The 20,373-nt window shown below is 44.8% G+C and overlaps 1 protein-coding gene across 3 annotated transcripts in view; it reads right to left on the reverse strand.

The window, feature by feature from the left end:
* LOC147425550 (putative MYST-like histone acetyltransferase 1) overlaps positions 1-20,373 on the reverse strand; it is an 84,665-nt gene that overhangs the window by 27,991 nt on the left and 36,301 nt on the right. For all 3 annotated transcript variants that reach the window (XM_086499639.1, XM_086499640.1, XM_086499641.1), the window contains 5 exons: positions 16,715-16,783; positions 15,681-15,913; positions 15,507-15,584; positions 15,385-15,419; positions 15,001-15,304 (listed from right to left, as the gene is read on the reverse strand). In XM_086499639.1, coding sequence (XP_086355765.1) covers positions 15,001-15,304; positions 15,385-15,419; positions 15,507-15,584; positions 15,681-15,913; positions 16,715-16,783 — 719 coding nt within the window. The remainder of the gene's footprint in view (positions 1-15,000; positions 15,305-15,384; positions 15,420-15,506; positions 15,585-15,680; positions 15,914-16,714; positions 16,784-20,373) is intronic.

Raw genomic sequence — 20,373 nt, forward strand, 5'->3', positions numbered from 1 at the left:
GCTTGTTGCGGTCGCACGAACCCAAGTTTACTTGGGCGTGGCGATTCCTAATCGTGTTTTGTTGAAGAGTGACAGGAATCCCAAGAAAGAAGGGTTTGTCCAGCCTCCCCTTGTGTCTCTTTTCACTCATTGAGAGCGGACCGTGCACTTAGCGGCCGGCCAATCGACGTGAGGTGGGATAAAGCAACCTTGGTGTGAGCGCAAGGCCGCCAAGGGGTGCGCCAGCAGAAAAGGGTAGAACTCGGGTGAAGAGAAGATCCTTCTCAACCGCGATTTGCAAGCGAAAGAAAACCTCAAGAACCCCAAGAACCCAAGACCCTCAAGACTCAAGAACCTCAAGAACCCAAGATTCTCACGAAACAAGGACCTCAAGAACCTCAAGACCCTCAAGAACCCAAGTTCCTCGCGAGCTCAAGACCCCAAGATCATAGTGCATGGTCGTCACCCGAAGCGGAATGGATACTTCGCATACGGGTGATGAGCATGAGAGAGGCAACGAAGACTCGTCCCCACCCGGAGATGATTTCTTCAACCCTTCCCCTTCGCCATCTACGTCCCCAAGTGCACCAGACCCTATGGAGGCACTGGTCAAGCAGATGATGGCCATGATGGATAGACAGGAAGACAAGCGCCTTGCTTCAGAACGCGAGCGCGACGCAAGAAAAGAAAGAAAAGAACTAAGGAAGGAGGAAGCGATAGCAAGAAACGCGGCATTGGAGGCCGATCGTGCCGCTCATAGATTGGCTTTGGAGACCGAGCGTGAAGCTCGACGAGAGCTACGCACTCAAGAATTGATTGCCCAAGTCCTAGACTCGAAGACCGAACCACCCAAAGATCGTGGGAGTTCGTCAAGTGGCGCAAGCCACGACACGGATTCCAACCATCCAGTTACAGAAAAGTTGACTTTCACTAAGTATGATGATAAGATGGATGCTACAGTTATTCATTCTTGGTTGCATCAATTTAATGCTTATTTTGCGACAACTAAGAAGACAGGAAATAGCAAAGTTTTGACAGCAGCTATATACCTTGCCGGTGATGCCATCAATTGGTACCACGCATGGCAAGAGGCACAGCTAGCCGCGCACCTAGAGGCAGCCGACGATTTCACGCCCCTCTCGTTTAGTTGGGCTGATTTCCAAGACAAGCTCAAGGCGCGGTTTATGCCACCTCAGTACCTCGCACGATTGAAGGACGATTGGCGCGCTCTCAAGCAAAATGGTATGCCGGTTATGTCCTTTTCTAATCGTGTTTTGGAAGTAGGTACCCAACTACGCGTGTCGGATGATGAGCGCAAAGAGGCTTTTCTCTTTGGATTGGACGAGTATATCAAGTACGATGTCGAGGTACTCGATCCAATCGATCTCAACAAGGCGGTAGCGATTGCTCTCGCACAGGAGATGAAGCACAACAAGGGAAACCCTAAGGAGAACAAGACTTCCACCAGTACCTCGCAGACTTCTCAGAACCCGCAGAACAGTAAGAACGGTAAGAATGATAACTCTTCTAACCAATCTTCCAACAGTATCTCATCAAAGAATTCTTCCAATGAATCTAAGGGTAAGGCTAACACAACTGCTAAACCTAAGCTTACTCCAAATGAAAAGGTAGCACAAGGAATTGTAGGAGGATACATCACGTCGAAAGAACAAAGCACTTATTCTAAGGAAGGTCGTTGTTTTCATTGTCACATTAAGGGTCACATAAAAAGAACATGTCCTAAGCTTGAATCGAATGAATCTAAAGACCCACAGCACCCACTACATCTGTCAATGAAATGAATGATAACACGATTGTGCCCAAAGTTTCTCAGGACCCTCCCATTGATGATTCTCTCATTAAATGTTATGGTCGTACGTCGGGGCACCGTTTTGTCATATTGTTTCACCCAGGTAGTATGCATGATGTGATCAGTCCCTCTCTTGTTGAGAGAGCCCGACTCGAAGTTAGTCCGAGATCTCCTATCGAGGTCTCTGGCTTTCGTCCTGGTATGGACGCTCTCATCACGAAGGACTGCCTTGATGTGTTGTTTGCAATTCAACAGACTGCCTTCACTAGAAGATTTGTTGTTTCTTCTCTATCAGAATGTGATATGATTTTAAGCATGAAATGGTTTTGTGAACTAAACCCTCTCGTTGATTGGGAGGCTAGCACTTTAACTCTCAATGCCAAGGCCCAAAAGTGATTCTCCTACTGTCTTTCATGGAGTGGACACTGCTCCTTCTCCATCTCTCATTGCTAATATGCAGGACAAGGTTGAAAGGATTCGGGATAAGGAGCCTCCCTCAGTCTCTTTTTCTCCACAGCATGATACACAGGATTTGCATGATTATGAGAAGCATGATGATTTGAAGGATAATGATTTGCATGATGATTTGGATGATAAAAACCAGCATGATGATTTGCATGAAGAAGATGTGATTGTTCACAAGGATGATGTGTTAGTGGATGCTTTTCCTAGCGAAGCTAACCTCGTTGTAGCTTCGATCAATCACGAAGAACCGATCTTGGCTCTCGAGCCTTGGTCAAAAGAACCATCACAAGAAGTAATGTGTGTTTGCATGATTGATACGCACGCATTGTTCGAGTGTTTCATTAATGAAGGTTTCCTGTATTGTAGTCAGCATCGTTATGTGATCCCTTTTCCTAGGCATGACATATTGTATGTTGAGCACGTTTCCCTCATGGATGAGCACGAATGTATGTGGATTGTTCATGAAAAGCTGAAAAGTTTGTATGTAAGGAAGTCACAGTCCATGTCTCTTCCTTGGCATGACACAGTTTCCGGAAGATCACATGATAGTATGAGCACCAAGCATGGGCATTTCCATTGTGATGTGCCACAGTTGATTGATTTTGATCTAACAAAAAAGATTCGATCTCATTGTTTGCATGTGGTTGATGAACGGGTTGTCACTCCATCTATTTGTTCATCTACATTGCATACACAGTCTTTAGCGAAGACAAGATTTTTTTCCTTCACTTTACATGGAATGGGTATGTTCATGGTTTTGTGTTGGAGATGGTTTCAAGAATTTTCAGCCATGGAGACTCTTGAAGACGAAAGAAGCAGGATACTCGACGAAGTTGAAGCATCAAAGAAGCCACAAAAGACTTTGAGTCGCTTTCGGCGCGGCTCAAAGAAGCAAGCGTTGCAGACCTTTATGAAGTTCAAGTACCGCACGACCCACACATCAGAGTGGGCCGGCGAAGAGTCCCTTCCAGGATTCCGGATGCTATTGGCAATCTCCCTCAACGCTATACAGTTCGGTACCAGTACCTCACTTTGAAAAGGAGGGGATGTCACGTGACACATCCAACCCTATGTGTCCGTGGACAAGCTACAACATAACAAGGTTCAGTGAGTCCAGTCAGGTCTAGATTAGAAGTAATCGGGCACTTTTGTGAGTCTATTCGTAGACCGTGCATGCCGAGTCACTGAGTGGAGATGCATATCCTCCTGTTGCACACAGCATGATCATCAGTATTCCCGTCAGAATCCATCAGATTCAGTCAGGGGAATTTTCAAGTGCATTTAGCCTATTTTTGGTATTTTCACTTATTATTTTGAACTGACTTTCCAACAAAAGTAGGTAGGGCAATTTTGCTAAGTTAATATATAAGCAAACCCAAGTTAGCACTAAATGGCAGAAGAGGCAGCAGGAGCACATGCTCAACACGCACCTTCTCAGCAGAACCCCAGCAGTACCCCCAACGTTTTGAATTTCCTTCGTCGCCGGGCATTTCCAGCACTTGGCGTTTTTCAGCCCTTGCATCCTCGCCATCCACAGTCAAGCCTAGCGTTTCCTGCTTGGCATCGCCATACCCAGCCCTGGCGTCTTTCCCATGATCGCCAACAGGACCAGACAGGGCAGCGTTTTCTACTAGTGCCAGAGAAGCAGCAGCGTTTTTGGTTTTCAGCCCATTCCGTAGCACAATAGCAGCATTTTCAGCCTTGTTGGACAGCAGATAATTCAGCCCTAGTTGGATGCAGAAGAACCCCCATTTTCAGCCATAAAAACGCAGCCAAAACAGTCATTTTCAGCCACCGAAACAATCCCGAATTTCAGCAGATAGAAGACCACAGATTTCAGCCCTAAAGTCGTCGTCGTCATCCCCGTCGTCGTCACCGGCATAGTCCCAAGTTGCATCAGTCCATTGCATACGCATTGTACCACTTTCTGCAATCAAATGTAGACCACTGTCGCCGACGAGAGTGGGGCCTTCGGAGGAGGGTTTTACAACGTCTCTGGTGTCGTATCTCTCTTCTCTCTCTATCTCGCAGTCTCATACACTTGCACGCACAGTGTCCACTCACTTTGTTCGTGATCATAGCACTTTCCCTTAAGACGGAAGGCTCTCCCTTCCATAAGAACTTAAAGGAACCTTGAGCACAGTTCGGCGCACTCATCTTGAGCAAAGCGCAAACAATCATTCCGCTGCACCTAACATGCTGAAAATTGCAGAACTCTCTAGTCGGTCAAGAATATCATCAATCCTTGGAATAGGAAACCTCTTCTTGATGGTATTCTTATTTAACACACGGTAGTCAATACACACGCGCCAAGAGCCCTCCTTCTGCACTAGAAGCACTGGGAAGCAAAAGGGTAAAGAACTAAGTTGAATCAGCCCTTTCTCTAGAAGCTCCTCTACTTGACCCATAATCTCTTTCTGTTGAGCCGCACTAACCCTGTAGGGGGGCCTATTTGGTGGGCTACAACCTGGCATCAAATCTATCGCATAATCCTCAAGCCTCTCCAGCGGCAACCGAGACGGTAATGAATCCGAAAAACAATCATTAGATTCTCGGAAAAATGTTGACCTTTCTTTATCTAACACAAATAAATTTGATTGACGATTATCTAAAACATCACATGCAAAAATCAAGTACGCAAAAAGATAATTCTTAATTACAAAAGTGATCCCTCTAGTGGCATGATGTAAAATTCCTCTGTGTCCACATATGACTGGATATGCAGACGCGGCTTTCCAATGATAGGCGTGTTAGGTGCAACAGAATGATAGTTTGCGCTTTGCTCAAGATGAGTGCTCCAAACTATGCTCAAGGTTCCTTTTGTTCTTATGGAAGGGAGAGCCTTCCGTTCTTAATGAGAGAATGGTATGATCACAAACAAAGTGAATGGACACTGTGCGTGCAAGCATATGAGACTGAGAGATAGAGAGAGAAGAGAGATACGACACCAGAGACATTGTAAAACCCTCCTCCGAAGGCCCCACTCTCGTCGGCGAGAGTGGTCTACTTATGATTGCACAATCTAGTACAATGGGAATGCATGTGACAGATGCAAGTCTAGGCTATGTCGGCGATGACGACGGGGATGACGAGGCCGACCTAAGGGCTGAAATCTGCAACTGTGTATCTGCTGTCCAAAAACGCTATGGGCTGAAATCTGCTGCAATCCAAAAATGCTGATTTGGGGGCTGTTTCTGTAGGTCTTTGTCGCTGAAAATCTGCAGGTTTTAGGGCTCAAAACTGAGGTTCTTAAAGGCTGAAAATGATGGTCTTTCCGGGCTGAATCTGCTACTCTTTTGGGGGCTGAACTTGCAGGTTCTTCATGGCTGAAAAATGCTGCATGCTGAAATCTGTACAGGCTGAGATCTGCAAACACTAGGATCTCCAAGACGCTAGGGTGCAATCTGGAAAACGCTAGGTGCGCAGGGACTTCTGCTGGCGATGGTTGCTGATGCAAAACGCTAGGGCAAGGGCTTGCTTGCGGTGAAGATCTGCTGATGCAAAAACGCTAGCTGAGGGAAAACGCCAATGGGGGAAGGTTCTTCTTGCTTGGAGGGGGAAAGCGCCAAGGTCTTGCTTGAGAAGTTGCCTGCTGAGCTTGGCTCTTGTTGCCTCTTCTGCCAAATAGTGCTAGTCTAGATTTGCTTATATACAAACTTACTCAATTTGCCCTACCTACTTTCCAACAAAAGTCACTTAAAAATAATAAGTGAAAAATGTCAAAAATAGGTAAAATAGGCTAAATGCACTGGAAAATTTCCCTGAAGGATTTTGATGGATTCTGATGGGAATGCTTATGATCATGCTGTGTGCAACCAGAGGATATGCATCTACATTAAGTGACTAGGCATGCACGGTCTGCGAACAGACTCACAAAAGTGCCAGATCGCTTCTAAATCTAGACTGAGTGGATTGACTGAACCCTTGTCGTGTTGTAGCTTGTCCACGGACACATAGGGTTGGATGTGTCACCTGACAAGGCGTAACACACTCTGAGCGGCCAGGACATGCCAACCCTACCTCTGTTGTGTACCCCACCTCTTCAACTTTGATGCCCAGCTTGATGGCCAACTCTCGTGAGAGAGTTTGCTTTAGCACCTGTATCAAAGAAGATAAGTGTTGTCTGGTCTCTGCATTTACTCCACACTCTGCATAACTCACTGGCATCTAAACTTCGCCTATCACCCACCATATATGGCACTAGACCCGCCGTGGGTTGAGGCTTCTTGCCTTTCCGGCTCTCTTTATCATCCAAATCAACTGCTCTTCTTCTTTGTGGACAATCTGTAACAAAGTGACCAAGCTGCTCGCATATGAAACGTTGTTCTCAACCATTAGAACTTTCTTTTCCTTGAACGACTTGCACACAAAAGGCTTCCTTTTCTGCTTCTTAGCCTGCGCTCTAGACGTTTCAGCTGAGTCCTTGCCTTTGTTTGACTTTTCTGACCCCTGGGACTTTGAGCCACTCGGAGTTTACCAAGATCATCAGGGAGGATCTCACTCAATTGGTACCAAGATGACATGGCTTGCACCTTCGAAGGAGTTGGGACAAAGATAGCCATCTATTGAGAGCACTTTCTTCATACTACAAAGGATGGATTCATTATGGTACCGAGATACATAGATACCCATCTCTCACATGGTTTGAGAAGTACCATTAGTCAAATACACACCTCATCACATCAGCTAAAGATAGAGACTAGAAGATACAGAGGTGCACCTCAAGAGAAGCGGATGTCTCACAAATATGTCAGCAAGTGCCTCATAAGAGGAGCATTACATATGCTGTTGCACTACTTTTTATGAGATCCGAGGATGATTTCATTCTCTCTTTAAAGAGGGGCTTGGATCACTTTCTCGGGTCATGGACTCATGGACCAAAGATGCTTGGGGCTCTTTCTTCTGGAGATATGTCGGTTCAAAGAGACTCGAGGAGTAGAAAGTCGACACACAAAGCGCCAACCCAGAGAGAGCTAAGGGATTTCTTCACAAGCACCACAAAGGATGGTGATGAGCGACAAAACCATATACACCCTTGACACGTTATATTGCTTGATCAAGCAATCCAGCTTGATCGTATGCGACAACAACCGAGGAAGCTAAACACTAAAAAGTATTGACGTGGCTGATAGTACAGACACCCGCAATTTGTGGAAGCGATGTGGCAATTGTACGGACCTGCTACGATTTCCAAAAACAACCCAAGCACGGAAGCTATTGGAGCCTCATGCTTTTGGGAGTCCTAGCTTTTCATGCTTGATGCTTTTAGGCCAAGGGTCTTTAAATATGAGCCTTGGGGGCTCACTCTAGCATTCCAGGTGTGTACAAAAGTAGAGACCAAGTCCCCCGACAGTTCTACCTTTTTGAAGCAATATCAAGAAATACCAAAAGGGGCGCCAAGGTTTTGGGGCCAGTGCTCTGGGAGTGTAACTCCACCACTCCGGGTCTATAGTGTGGCTTCTCTCTCTCTCTCTCTCTCTCTCTCTCTCTCTCTCTCTCTCTCTCTCTCTCTCTCTCTCTCTCTCTCTCTCTCTCTCTCTCTCTCTCTCTCTCTCTCTCCATGCGTAGTCCCCATATCAATCAAGTATCTGCCATACTCAGTGTGCTCCTTATCTTGTGTTAATCTAGACAGGCCCATTTCTATAATATCAAGCTCCCCCATCAACTCCTCTGAGGTATCATAGAATATTGTCCAGTGATGGGCAGTCCTAGAATTGAAATCCCCCAAGATAATAATGTCACCATCCCTGGAAAACTCCCATATATCATCATCCAAAATAGAGAAGGGGGATTGTCCTCTAGATGATGCATATACTGACGTACTAGGAGGGAAATAGCAAATAGCGATGTAGAGGTATCTGCTTGTCTCTGCCTTCAGTCCCACCAACATGTACCTAACATGCTCATCCCTCCGAGCTATATGTATCAGAGGCTGTAGCTCCTCCCTGAATAAGACTGCCACTCCTCCTGAACCTCATCCTCTGTGCTCTGATCGAGTCTCTTGTCTACAAGTTGTCTCCCATCTGTATCCGCTCACATGTGCAATGGACTGCCCCGGGGCCTGATGCGTCTAAGAGTAGAGAATGATGTCTCTCCCTGTGAAACTATCCTCAAAGGCCCCTACATCAAGGCGCAAAGATCCATTGCAATTTCATGTAGCCACTCTAAGTTTGGTCTCGTGTCGTCATGCGAGGCGCCTCTCCAGAATAACCGCTCGTCCATCCCTGCAGAAGGCCACTTTCCCCTTCTCTCGAGCTGTCATTATCTCGGACATAACTTCTTTCATATCAGCAAGTTGTGAGAGTGTGAGGTCATCTCCAAAGGAATATGCCCATTTTCTTTAGTGTAGGATGCTTTTTCAGGAAGTCCTTCTTTGCCTCCATGGATGGAAAACGCATGATTAGAGCTCTCTCCTTTGAAGTCTCCCTATTTCCTTGTGTCTTCTTCTGTCACCAGCGTGTGACTACTATCTATCCTTTTTGTTGATTTCTTTCTTATTATCTATTTACTTTCACTTTTTGGAAACACCCCTCGGGAAATCTAACTGCCCTGCATTGCATAGCTAGTGTGGAACTGTCCAGAGGGAGTCCAGGCCTGAGGGCAAGAGAGCACTAAGGTTGGACAAGGACTATGGTTAGCCAAGTGGGGTCATTGACTAGCCAAAGTGGAATCCTTTGCTACAGAGGCTACATTTCAGTTCTGGATGTGGCCACAGTGTACAAAGAGGGTCGGATGACCTAGAAAGATACAATGGCAGCATCTCCTAAAATTTAGGGAACTGCTATTTTGGGACCTGAAAATGTGTTGACGTCATTACCTCCGGAATGACAAGGGGAACATTTTCTTACTCTGCCGTGAAGTCAACTGGGCAACCGGTTGGGAGATTTTTAGGCGGCAACCCCGAAACGGGAAAATGCTTGTAAATGTGCCAAGTGGCACATTCTGGTGCACTTGCCTCATGCAACAAGAAGTGGCGCTGAATTTTAAGCTGGGAGAGCCTCATTTTCAGATTTTGTCACAGGTTAAGAGCTATGGAGTGCTTGCTTTCCCTCTTATGCACAGTGCGGTGCCAGGAGTGATGCCCTGCACGCTACGCACTACCCTCTCTCTCCCCTTTGGCAGTATGTTATGCCCCTCTAGTGGGCTTTTCATTTGACCAATGTACAGTTGTGTGGATTCATGCGCGATTGCCGAGGCAAGAGCCTCTTGCACAGGTACTGGATAAGCTAGCGGCTAATCCCCCGTAGGTACAGGTGAATTCGGAGAGGTTTCACGCCAAAAATCTCGTCCGATTCAAAGTTCAAGTAGCCCTACAGGTGCGGGAGCTCGAGGACTTGCTACGGATGCGACCGGCACGCGAAACGGAGCCCGAAACAGTGAATTACAGCCTGCTGTGTATTTTTGCAGGTTTAGGGTTTTGGCCCTAAACGGACCCTAATACCCCCAGGAGGTTCGGGGACGCAAGGGGACCGCTGTACAGGTGATCTGGCGCATTTTCAGGGCTGAAAACAGAGAATTCAGCGTGCTGCAGATTCTCGCCAGGTTTTGCAAAGTGCCCGTATGCGTCGGGAAAGTCGGTCAATGCGTGGGAATACTGACTGTGAAGGGTTCTAGTACAGTTATGCTGCCGAAATCGGGCTGGAACAGTGGAAATTCAGCCGAGTTTGTGCGGGGCAGCTTGTAGGGAACCTCAACGTTTATTCCCTCTTTTGAACAATAAAGAAATACCGAAAGGGGCGCCTAAGTTAGGGGCCAATCTGGTGTCCGTCTACTCATACAGGTGCAATTTAGCAGCCTGTATCCCTCTCCCCTTTGTTGTGTCTTGAAAGTACAGGTAAAATAGACGACTAATAATGGGTGAAAGCTATCAAGGTTTAAAGTAAAGTCTACCGCCCTTTTTGGATTGAACAGGCCGGTTTCATCTTCCCTACCCTCCACGCCTTTGTATGAGTAGCCTCACTACCCATCATACAGTTCTTTGGCTTCCCCTTCCACATCATCTCAATCTTTTAGACAAGTTACTCGTACATGCAGAGCTCTAATCTTTCTTCGTTGCTCTTCTTCTAAGTAATGTTGATGATTGTTGGACAAGGTGGAAAGGTACGTAAGGTACGGTACGTGTTCGGTACGTACTGTACGTAGTACCGAATGGATTGAGTGGTAAGGTACGTAAAATTCGTAAGGTTTTTTTCGAAAACGTCAAAAACCTACAATACGGTCCGTACTTGATAATAAATTCATAAGTATCACTTCTAGGATATTAGCTCACTGTTCTACTATCCAAGGCTGTCATAAATAGACAATCCAAGGCGAGTCATGACCACTTTCTCGACATTCAATATTCACAAACAAATACAATTCAAAGCTTCAGTTCTCTCTCAAATATACTTCAACAAACTTCAAACTTCAAACTACAGAGAACTTCATATTCATCATGATTTGCACACTGTATAGTATTCGACAAACGAGACTTGAAACTTGAGAGGCAATACAATTCATAAAGTACTGAAATGACACAGAATCATAGATGGTAGACCGTAATCTCATCAAAATACCAAGATGAATCATGATAGAATCCATACAAAAAAATGACATCTAATAAACCATAATCCACAATGAAAGCCACAAGTCCCGACTCAACAAAACTACGAAGCATGCTAGCAGTTACACTGCTGCAAAGTACATACTACTAACTGCTGCAAAGTACATACTACCCAAACTCACTCTGTCTCAATAACCAGGTGGCCAAACCCCCAAAACAGAGGCGAAATTAAATCCGAAAACGCGAAGGGGAAATTCGTTTTTTTCTTTTTCTTTTTCTTTTTCTTATTTTTTTCTTTTTCTTTTTTTTTTCTTTTTTTTTTGGGTACAGTACGGATCCGTAGGGTACTGTACCGTACTGTACGGACGTAAGGTACCGTACGGATCCGTACGTGCGTACGGATCCTACCTTGTTGTAGGAGTGGGAATAGATGTGGTTTCTTTCTCTTTCGCATTTTTAACGACTTCTATCCATTTCTCAGCCTCATCCGCCTTCTTCTGTGTCTTCGTGATCACATCCACCCACGAGGACGTCTTTGCCACATTTTGTTTCTCTTCTTCTTTGATCATCCGTACCTGCTCCTTAATGACCTTGATTTCCTCTATCACCGAGGGCTAGAATTCACCTTCCCCTAGTCCACTGCTTGCTCTCTCAGCAAGCTCTCCCTTGAGGGCTGAGACCTCTTCTTTGAGTGCTTGTGAATCCACCTTAAGTGCTTGTATCTCTGCGTGCAGGTCCCCTTTCTCCTTCTTTCATTGCGTGCCTTCGTTGAGGAACATTTGAAGAAGGTTGGCCTTCTCCTTCCACCATCCTTCCAAATCTGCTTTCCATTCCTTCATCTCCCTTTCCACTTGTGTTATCCGCTTGTTTGTAAGCATGAAGGTTGCCTTTGTACGGGACTTGCAAACTGGTGAAGCTCTCATGACCTCCATCATAACAGCCCCCGCAAGCCACATCAGCGATTGAGTTGGTTATCTTCACAACAACGCCCGCGTTCGTTGGACTTGTTTAGTCTAGCTGATTCCAAGTACATGCGTTCGTCCGCCTGGGTTCGAATTCTCCCCCTTGAAAAGGGGGATTTGATCTTGAGGGATTGAGGGATATGCAATTTGCTTAGATCTCAAAAGCTTCTTGATCCTCTTAGAATCCACACGGTAGACATGGAGAGGGTTTTCTTGAGACTTGGAGTATGTCCACAATTGTGCCTATCTTCAAGTCGGGAGATCCTATGCTTCCCAGGAATTACCGCACCATCATGGTTGGTCACACTCTAGCTAGGCTATATGCATCAATTCTTGAGCATGAGTTGAGTGGATGGCAAAGTAAGAGGGCATACGAGCAGCAGGACAGGCAGGGTTCATGAGAGGTTTCTCCACTCTTGACCCAATTTTGACACTCAGAGCCATTATTAAGGAGGGTAGACACCATGGCAAGAGGATTTATTGTAGCTTTGTGGATTTCCGCAAAGCCTTTCATATAGTGCCACGAGCCAGACTCATACGCAGATTGCAGAACATGGGGGTGCGGGGTGCCCAGAAAGCTGATTTGGGGGATCTTAGCTTTATATAGGACTGTGCTAGGGCGGGTACGCACTACTTAGGGCATGTCCGACATGGTTCACTCCACCATTGGGGTGAAGCAAGGCTGTCCCCTATCTCCAACTCTCTTTGCGATATATGTAGATGAGTTTTCAAATTATGTACAGACAAAAGGTGATAGAGGTGCTTAGCTTGCAAGGACATGAATTCCGTAGCTATTATGTGCTGATGATATTGTGCTAATCTCAGACTCTCCAGAGGGGATGCAACGTCATTTGGATGCATTGCATGTATTTGCACACGGCAATGGATTGTCTGTGAACCTTGGTAAGACCAAGGTAATGGTGTTTAACACTACGACGAAGTGGGTAAGGAGGTCGATGTACAAAGATGGCTTTCTATAGAGAGCATCTTCTCCAACTTACGGAGGATGGTTTTGTGATTAGACTAGGATACATGGATACTCATCTATCCTACGGAATACGATGTGCTATTGGTCAGATATGCACATCCTCACATCAGCTAGAGATCGAGACAGGCAAATTTAGAGTAGTATCCGTTGAGTCTAGGATTTGTCAGCTCTGCTAGATAGAGCCTGAGACAAAGCTACATTACATATGTCACTGCCCAGTATACTGTGAGATACGAGGCCGCTTTCACTGTCTATTCAGAGAGGGTTTTGGACCACTTTCTAGAGTCATGAGATACCAGAATCAAAGATGCCTTGGATTATACTTACTAGAGTTTCGCAGACACAGAGAGGACCTCTTGAAGAGGGGCACAATGAGAGAGATCCAGCGACAGCGGCAGATTACAGAATTCTTTCAGTCACAGACAGAAGAGTTCGAGCAGTCCCCACAGCATAGCAGCACCAGCGGCAAACAGCTTGATAGGGCGATAGAGTTGGCGCGGTCCCGTCGCCCACGAATGAGGGGGCCCTCTCGACATCGACGCAGATTGCGACAGAGGATCCATACCATACTAGCGCGACATAGGAGCCAACAGAGTGCTTACCTTGGAGGACATTGAACCTCTTTAGCGTTTTGGATACTGATGTATATGTACATGATGCCTCTACTGTCAGAGAGCTCCATTGTATCAGCTCACCCCTCTGTATTCCCTTTGTATCAGCTTTCACCCCACCCCTACCCACTATTTTCTTTTCAGTTCTTTGTACTTTTTGTACCCAGACCTGGTATTAGATTCACCACATGTAACCTTTTGGTCTCATAGGTCATTTTGCCTTTTGAAGACATTAATATTACATTTCATTCATCTCTCTCTCTCTCTCTCTCTCTCTCTCTCTCTCTCTCTCTCTCTCTCTCTCTCTCTCTCTCTCTCTCTCTCTCTCTCTCTCTCGGGTGTGTGTGTAGGTGTGGGGGTGTGTGCTAATAAAAAGAGGAAAATGGTATAACCTTTCTATCACCCAAGTGTGGTAGATTGGTTATGTCATTTCCCTCTTGAATAACAGGTCTTGAGTTCAACTCCTCGTCGGCTAGATCTTTAAGGTCTCTTGGGATAGTTTCCTACGACGTTAAAACTCTCTTCTTCTCGGGTGTGTGTGTGGGTGTGGGTCTGTGTGCTAATAAAAAGAGGAAAATGGTATAACCTTTCTATCACCGAAGTGTGGTAGATTGGTTATGCCATTTCCCTCTTGAATAACACGTCTTGAGTTCAACTCCTCGTCAGCTAGATCTTTAAGGTCTCTTGGGATAGTTTCCTATGATGTTAAAACTCTCTTCTTCTTCTTCTTCTTCTTCTCTCTCTCATCCCGTTGCCCACGGATGAGGGGGCCCTCTCAACATCGACGCAGACTGCGATAGAGGATCCATACTATACTGGCGCGACATAGGAGCCATCCCGACAAAGTGCCTACCTTGGAGGACATTGAATCTCTATAGCCTTTTGGATACTGATGTATATGTATATGATGCCTCGACTGTCAGAGAGCTCCATTGTATCAGCTCACCCTTTGTATTCCCCTTGTATCAGCTTTCACCCCACCCCTACCCACTATTTTCTTTTCAGTTCTTTGTACTTTTTGTACCCAAACCTGGTATTAGATTCACCACATGTAACCTTTTGGTCTCATAGGTCATTTTGGCCTTTTGAAGACGTTAATATTACATTTCATTTCATTTCTATTTTGGCCTTTTGAAGACGTTAATATTACATTTCAATTCATTTCTCTCTCTTTCTCTCTTTGTTCAATTGTTTTGATGTGCTAAAAGTTTGTTCCAATCTGTTCTTTTCAGTTGGCACATGTGGTGCCCTCCCGTTACAAAACCCTGTGTACAACCTGACCTATCACCATCAATACTTCCGTTGCACCTAACATTTGATCCAAATGCCTTTTTGGCATGTTGAAGACCTCTCTATGCATCTATCCATCCATCTCTTTATATCTACTTCCCTGACACACTAGTGTGTGGTTGTGCAAGCAAATCAAAGAGTTTCTTTTGCTTTTACAAAAGCATTTGTGATGTATCGTGTCTAGCTATTGTAAGCTCACTTAGTTTCAAGAAATGCCTTAAGCCTCTCAAACTGGCACATGTCCTAGTTGTCAAAAAAAAATACATGTCTAGCTATTGTGAGCTCACTGAGTTTTGGGAAATGCCTTAAGCCTCTCAAACTGGCACAAGTCCTACTTTTCAATAGAAAAATACCTGGCAATACAACTTATTCCTTTTGCCATCCACTTCAAAAACTGAAAGCAACGTCCCTTGCATGGCTTTATCTGACCCTGCTTGACCATTAAATGAATGATCCTCTAGCTGTGCCTGCTCAAGTTTGATCGATCCTTGAGAAGTTGATATAGTACGATATATCTCATCTCCAGGAGGATGTCTTGCTTGGCATTTCTCTTTATGTCTCACTAAACTTTTCTTCTTCTTCATGTACTTCAAGCAGAACTCACATATAAAGAGTTTGTGAACTTGAGAATACTCCTCTGGATAAGGGGAATAGTACCTGCATAATAAATGGTCAAAAGCCAGGTGCTATGCACATCAGAATTGTTTAGCAGACAATCATTATGATTCTTACTATACCATGTATCAATCTCAAAGGGCCCCATTTCCACAACCTGCAATAGCATAGATCTCGCTCAGATCTGACTTTACCTGACCTACAAAATCAAAAACTGAAAAAGAAAATCAACCAGCATACCGACCTGAATGTTTTTAACCCTTGTTTTCTCTTCATGCTCCTTTTCAAGAGTCTTATCAATGGGTGGAAGCTCGTCTGTTCCCTATCAACCATAAACAATTAGCCTTTGTAAAGTCCACAAGTAAGAGTACAAGGCCGCAATTTTAAAGTGAACTCAAACCACAAGAATGCAGAGTACCTTTTGCACATTGTGTATCTCATCGTATCGCCTTTTAAAGTTTCTAGTGAGTTTCCTGTCCGATGCACCTGGGGTGTCCAGAAAACTTTCTCCAACATTTTGTGCAAGTGAAGCTGGAGCTGAAGGTAATATGAGTGGTGTAAGCCTTTCTATCAAAGCTAACTTGGAGGAAGGAGCAGCTTCACACTCTTGCAGACGAGAAGGGTGCACCCATTCATCCAACCGTTTATTCTCTGCATTCAAATTACAACCAGAATATACAGCTTAGAGGACGTAGCAATTATCTTATTACAATCCAAAACAATAATATCTATATAGGAACCTTGCAAACCTCAGAAACCATCTTTAAGTAGCAGAGGGCTAATGATAAAATAGCGTACAGATGAACAGATCATATGTTGCACATACGTTTTCTCGATTAAAAAGTGCTCTTTAGCTTCTCTAAGTTGCTGAAATTCCTTCTTTCTTCTGTGTTGCAATTGTGCTAACCCAGTAGTTTGCATCGTGCATTACCATTGTAACAATGACAGAATTCAAAACATTTCCTAGCTCCAGCTGTCACACATTCATAATGATTTTTATGATCAGCTTGTGAGATTCACAAGTAAAAATGTAAGTGCATTCCTGTTACGTGCATACTACAAAATGCACAAAATTTCCTGCTAATGTTCAGAATGAAACTAGTCACAATACAGGAAAATCAGCAACATGTCTAAGCAAAGTGTTGGGCAATCACAAGTCCTTAATCTAAACCTAAGAATGGGAATCAGTTTTTTAAGCTCGTAGCCATTGCTTAATCATCTCATTACATCAAATTTGAAACATGAGGTTCTTGTGCTCAGAAACCTCATAGCTGCAATTTTAACTCCGCAATTTACAACAATTCAAAGCTACCATTTTGAGAGTTTGATCAGGCTCTTGACAAAAACAAGCCATACGGCACACACAACTTCAGAGACAACAATCAAATGCAGTCAAATGACAAAAGGCACATCTTGACGGTATTTGCATAGATCATGGACATAGAAACATACGATCAACATAATGTATGTAAAACTCTTCTCCGGATTTAGCAACTCGCCGATCCACGATTTCTGCATTATCTGCAGTAACAAGTTGCCATGTTCAGAGTACAAGATTGACAATGCAATTCCTTAACAAAAAAGCTAGACCAAAAAACCTGGTAATTCATTTACAATGATCCAGAATTCAAGTTTACACATTTTGACAGTCTGAAAACTGAAAAACAATCTTTGATATGGTCCAACTGTCATGCGCACATTGCACTTGCTACTACAGGTCATTACTTGGTATAGCTTAGGATCTAGCCTGGCACTTTGTGAGCCTCTAGAAGGACATGACACAAAAAGCCTCTTATTAATGGTGCCACGGTTCTTCCCTACTGCAGACTTATCACCTTCCCATGAGAACGGGTACATTGGTATAGACCATATCCAACCATCTCCAGCAACACATCGACCTAAGAAGACCATGTAAACCCAATGCAGCTTAGAATTGCATGTCTCTGTCTGTGTCCCGCTAAATAGACTCTCCACTATCCATCACTGACAAATCAAGTTGATGACAAGTCCAACAAGGGAATGTCCACCGTAGACAGGTGCAAACGGGCTTGGGCTTCAAGGCTGCAAGCAACCCCCCGTCAAAAGGGATCTCCAATCTCAGCAAGGGCAGGAACACCGGCTGAAATCGATCCAAAATCAGTCCCCCTCTGCTCCACAGAATAATGTCTCCGGTTGAAAATCTGCAAAGGTACTAGGCACAAACCATCGCACTCAAATCACCTTCTTGTCTTCTAAACACGGCCCAGATATTGTCCAACTACATGCCAAAAATCAGCAACACTCCTCAGTACTACCGGCTGAGAAAGGCAAGTACACAAGGGTTCTCAGTGACAAGAACACAGCACTCCAATCAGCCCCGTCTCCCCTACCAATGCAAAAAGGTTGAATCTAAGGCAAATTCAGCTGTCACATGCATTGTGCATGTGGACATGCTAACTCCTACTTCTTGGGTTTGAAACAACCTAGGAAGTGTTCTAGCACCCTTGTGAGCCTGTACGCACGACCTGCATGCCCAGGCACTTTAGAGTAGTTGCATACCCTCTCATTGCACGAGCAAAACCAATGTCTATTAGGTGTAGGCACCCGGGAGTGTTCTCACAATCTAGCGCCAGTATCCAAGCCCAGGTCGGATGTAACAGACTTGGACACTCCAAGTCAAGAATCTACCACGACAGTACCAAATAACCACTTCAAAACAGTTCACAGTTCACAATTTATTCGACACTGGCCCGGCGGAGTTCCGTGCCTAGAGATATTGGCCCCAGAGATTGGCGCCCCTTTCGGTATTTCTTTTTGTATTAATCTGAGTTCAAAGTACAAGAGTGCAGGCAGGCGCTCACACTCAGACTCTACGTCCAGATGCTCTGAGTTGTGAGTGGCCTACCCACTTATTTAAAGAGTACAAGGGATGCCAAAAGCAGAGCCCCAAAAGCTGAAAATCAAAAGCTCAAAAGCTTTGCAAAAATAAAATAGTTTCTCTTTCTCTCTCTCTTGCTAGAATAAAGCAGAGAGGCGCTTCTCTCTCTCTCTCTCTCTCTCTCTCTCTCTCTCTCTCTCTCTCTCTCTCTCTCTCTCAACAATTGCGTGGAAAAAGCATGGCTCAAAAGCTATCAAAAAGCTGTCTTACAGAGCTCAGCATGTCAGCGCAATTCACGCCGCAAATCCCGGACGTCCGTATTGCTTCCACATGTCATGCCGTCAACGTGTAATCCGGAAATTCCGCAGCCTGCTGATTAGGGTTTCGGTTTCCCTGCATTTACGTTTAGGGTTTTCCAGCTAGGGCAGCCACATCATCACTTTGTGACATACCCCCCTCTTGAAAGCATTGTAATCGCCCTCGATTACGCCTGCAAAACAGACAGAGGCCATAAACCATCTTAGCAAACACTGACTGTTAGTACCTATGTACTAGGAACACACATCTAGCACATGTACCAATCGACAATCACATCACACGACATCACAGGACATCACTCGACATCACAAGACATCACATGACATTCAACATTCACTCGGATCTTAGACAATGATTTATCGGCAATGTAGCTAGCAATCGCATCTAGATCCAGTCGGGACCTCATCGATGTCCAATTGACTAACCCCTATTGCAACCATGTCTATTTGAGATCAATTAGACCAAAATGCTTCAGTCATTTCGTCTATCAATTCCTGCACTTAAAAACAAATCAAAAACGAATTAGTTTCATATTCCGGAATTCCATTTCATAAAGTCATCCAGCAGAATACTGTCAGCTCTCAGTATCCCTGAAGCTCAAAGAGACATCAGTGACTCTAGTATTCAAAAATCGAGGCATCTGTTGACAAAGGAGCGGAGTAACTCCCCTCTTGTGCAAACCCATTGCACCAGATCTCCGGCCAAGCTGAATTCTGGGTTCCATTTGGAATAGACTATGCTAAACCAAAAGGTTTAAGGTAAAGATTCACATTCCGAGGAATATCTGCTAGGTCTTCCTTCTCCATTCGCTTCGCATCCAATGTGAAGTAGGTCTTGAATTTAACCACGAACCGTCAGTTCGCTTTACCTTCTTACTTTCTTTCAATGCCAATGTCTGTGCTGGAACGAGTATTTGCTCGTTTTCGTCCATTTCGGGTTATTCATCATCAGGCACATCGCCTTCAAAAGGCTTCAAGAGACTCACATGAAAAACATTGTGAATCCTCCAAGTATTCTGGCAGCTTCAGTCCAAAGGAGATATCATTCATCTTTTCGGAAAACTTGGAAAGGTCCACACTGTCATGCTAAGCTTACAAAGAAGCTGCTCCTTTTCCCTTTGTTTTCTTTCTCGGTCATGCCTTTTCATAATGTAAGAGCACCCAATCCTTCTCCTTCAATTTCAAATCGCGACAATGGCGATCTGCTGCCTTTTTCTGTCTTTCCTGAAATTTCTGCAAAGCCTTCTGGACCAAGTCCCTCGTGGACTTGTCGGCTTCAAAGAAAAATCTTATCAAATCTTATCTTTCGTGCTAAGGAAGGGTAGAACCTTCGTAGCAAATTCAAAAATCTCAAATGGCATCTTCCCCATCAAAGAGTCAAACATGTTTCTGTAGGCATATTCCACCAAAGGTAAAAACCTTTCCCAAGTAGTCTTCTGCTTCAACCAAGAAGACTTCAACAAAGCCAGTACCACTGAATTAGCAATCTCTGATTGCCCGTCAGTCTGCGGGGTGGAACGAGAACTGCAACCGCCTGCCTATGTTCTCCCAAATAGCCGTCAAAAACAAACTTGTGAACCTGGGGTCCTGTCGGAGACAATCGTCTCAGGCATGCCATGTGATCTGAAGACCTGGGCAATAAACAATCGTGCCCACGCTGTGTTCTCGGGAGATGAAATCCATTGCAATACTTTCCCAGGGCGGGTGGATATGGGTAAAAGGCTGTAACAATCCCTGTGCTTTATGCCTGTCAAACTTGACCTTCGGGCATACCAAGCAACTGCACACAAACTCGTCCACATCCTTCTTGAGTCTCGGCCAAAAAAAAGTATCTCTCTACCTCTTTCAAGGTGGTAGCAATGCATCGGCGACCCGTAAAACGCGGACAGTGGCATTCGGTTAGAACCTTTTCCCTTCAACGACTGTGTAACGCACAA

Source organism: Adiantum capillus-veneris, chromosome 25, assembly GCF_014529385.1.
Source record: "Adiantum capillus-veneris isolate H3 chromosome 25, ASM1452938v2, whole genome shotgun sequence".
In the NCBI taxonomy this organism is placed as follows: Eukaryota; Viridiplantae; Streptophyta; class Polypodiopsida; order Polypodiales; family Pteridaceae; genus Adiantum; species Adiantum capillus-veneris.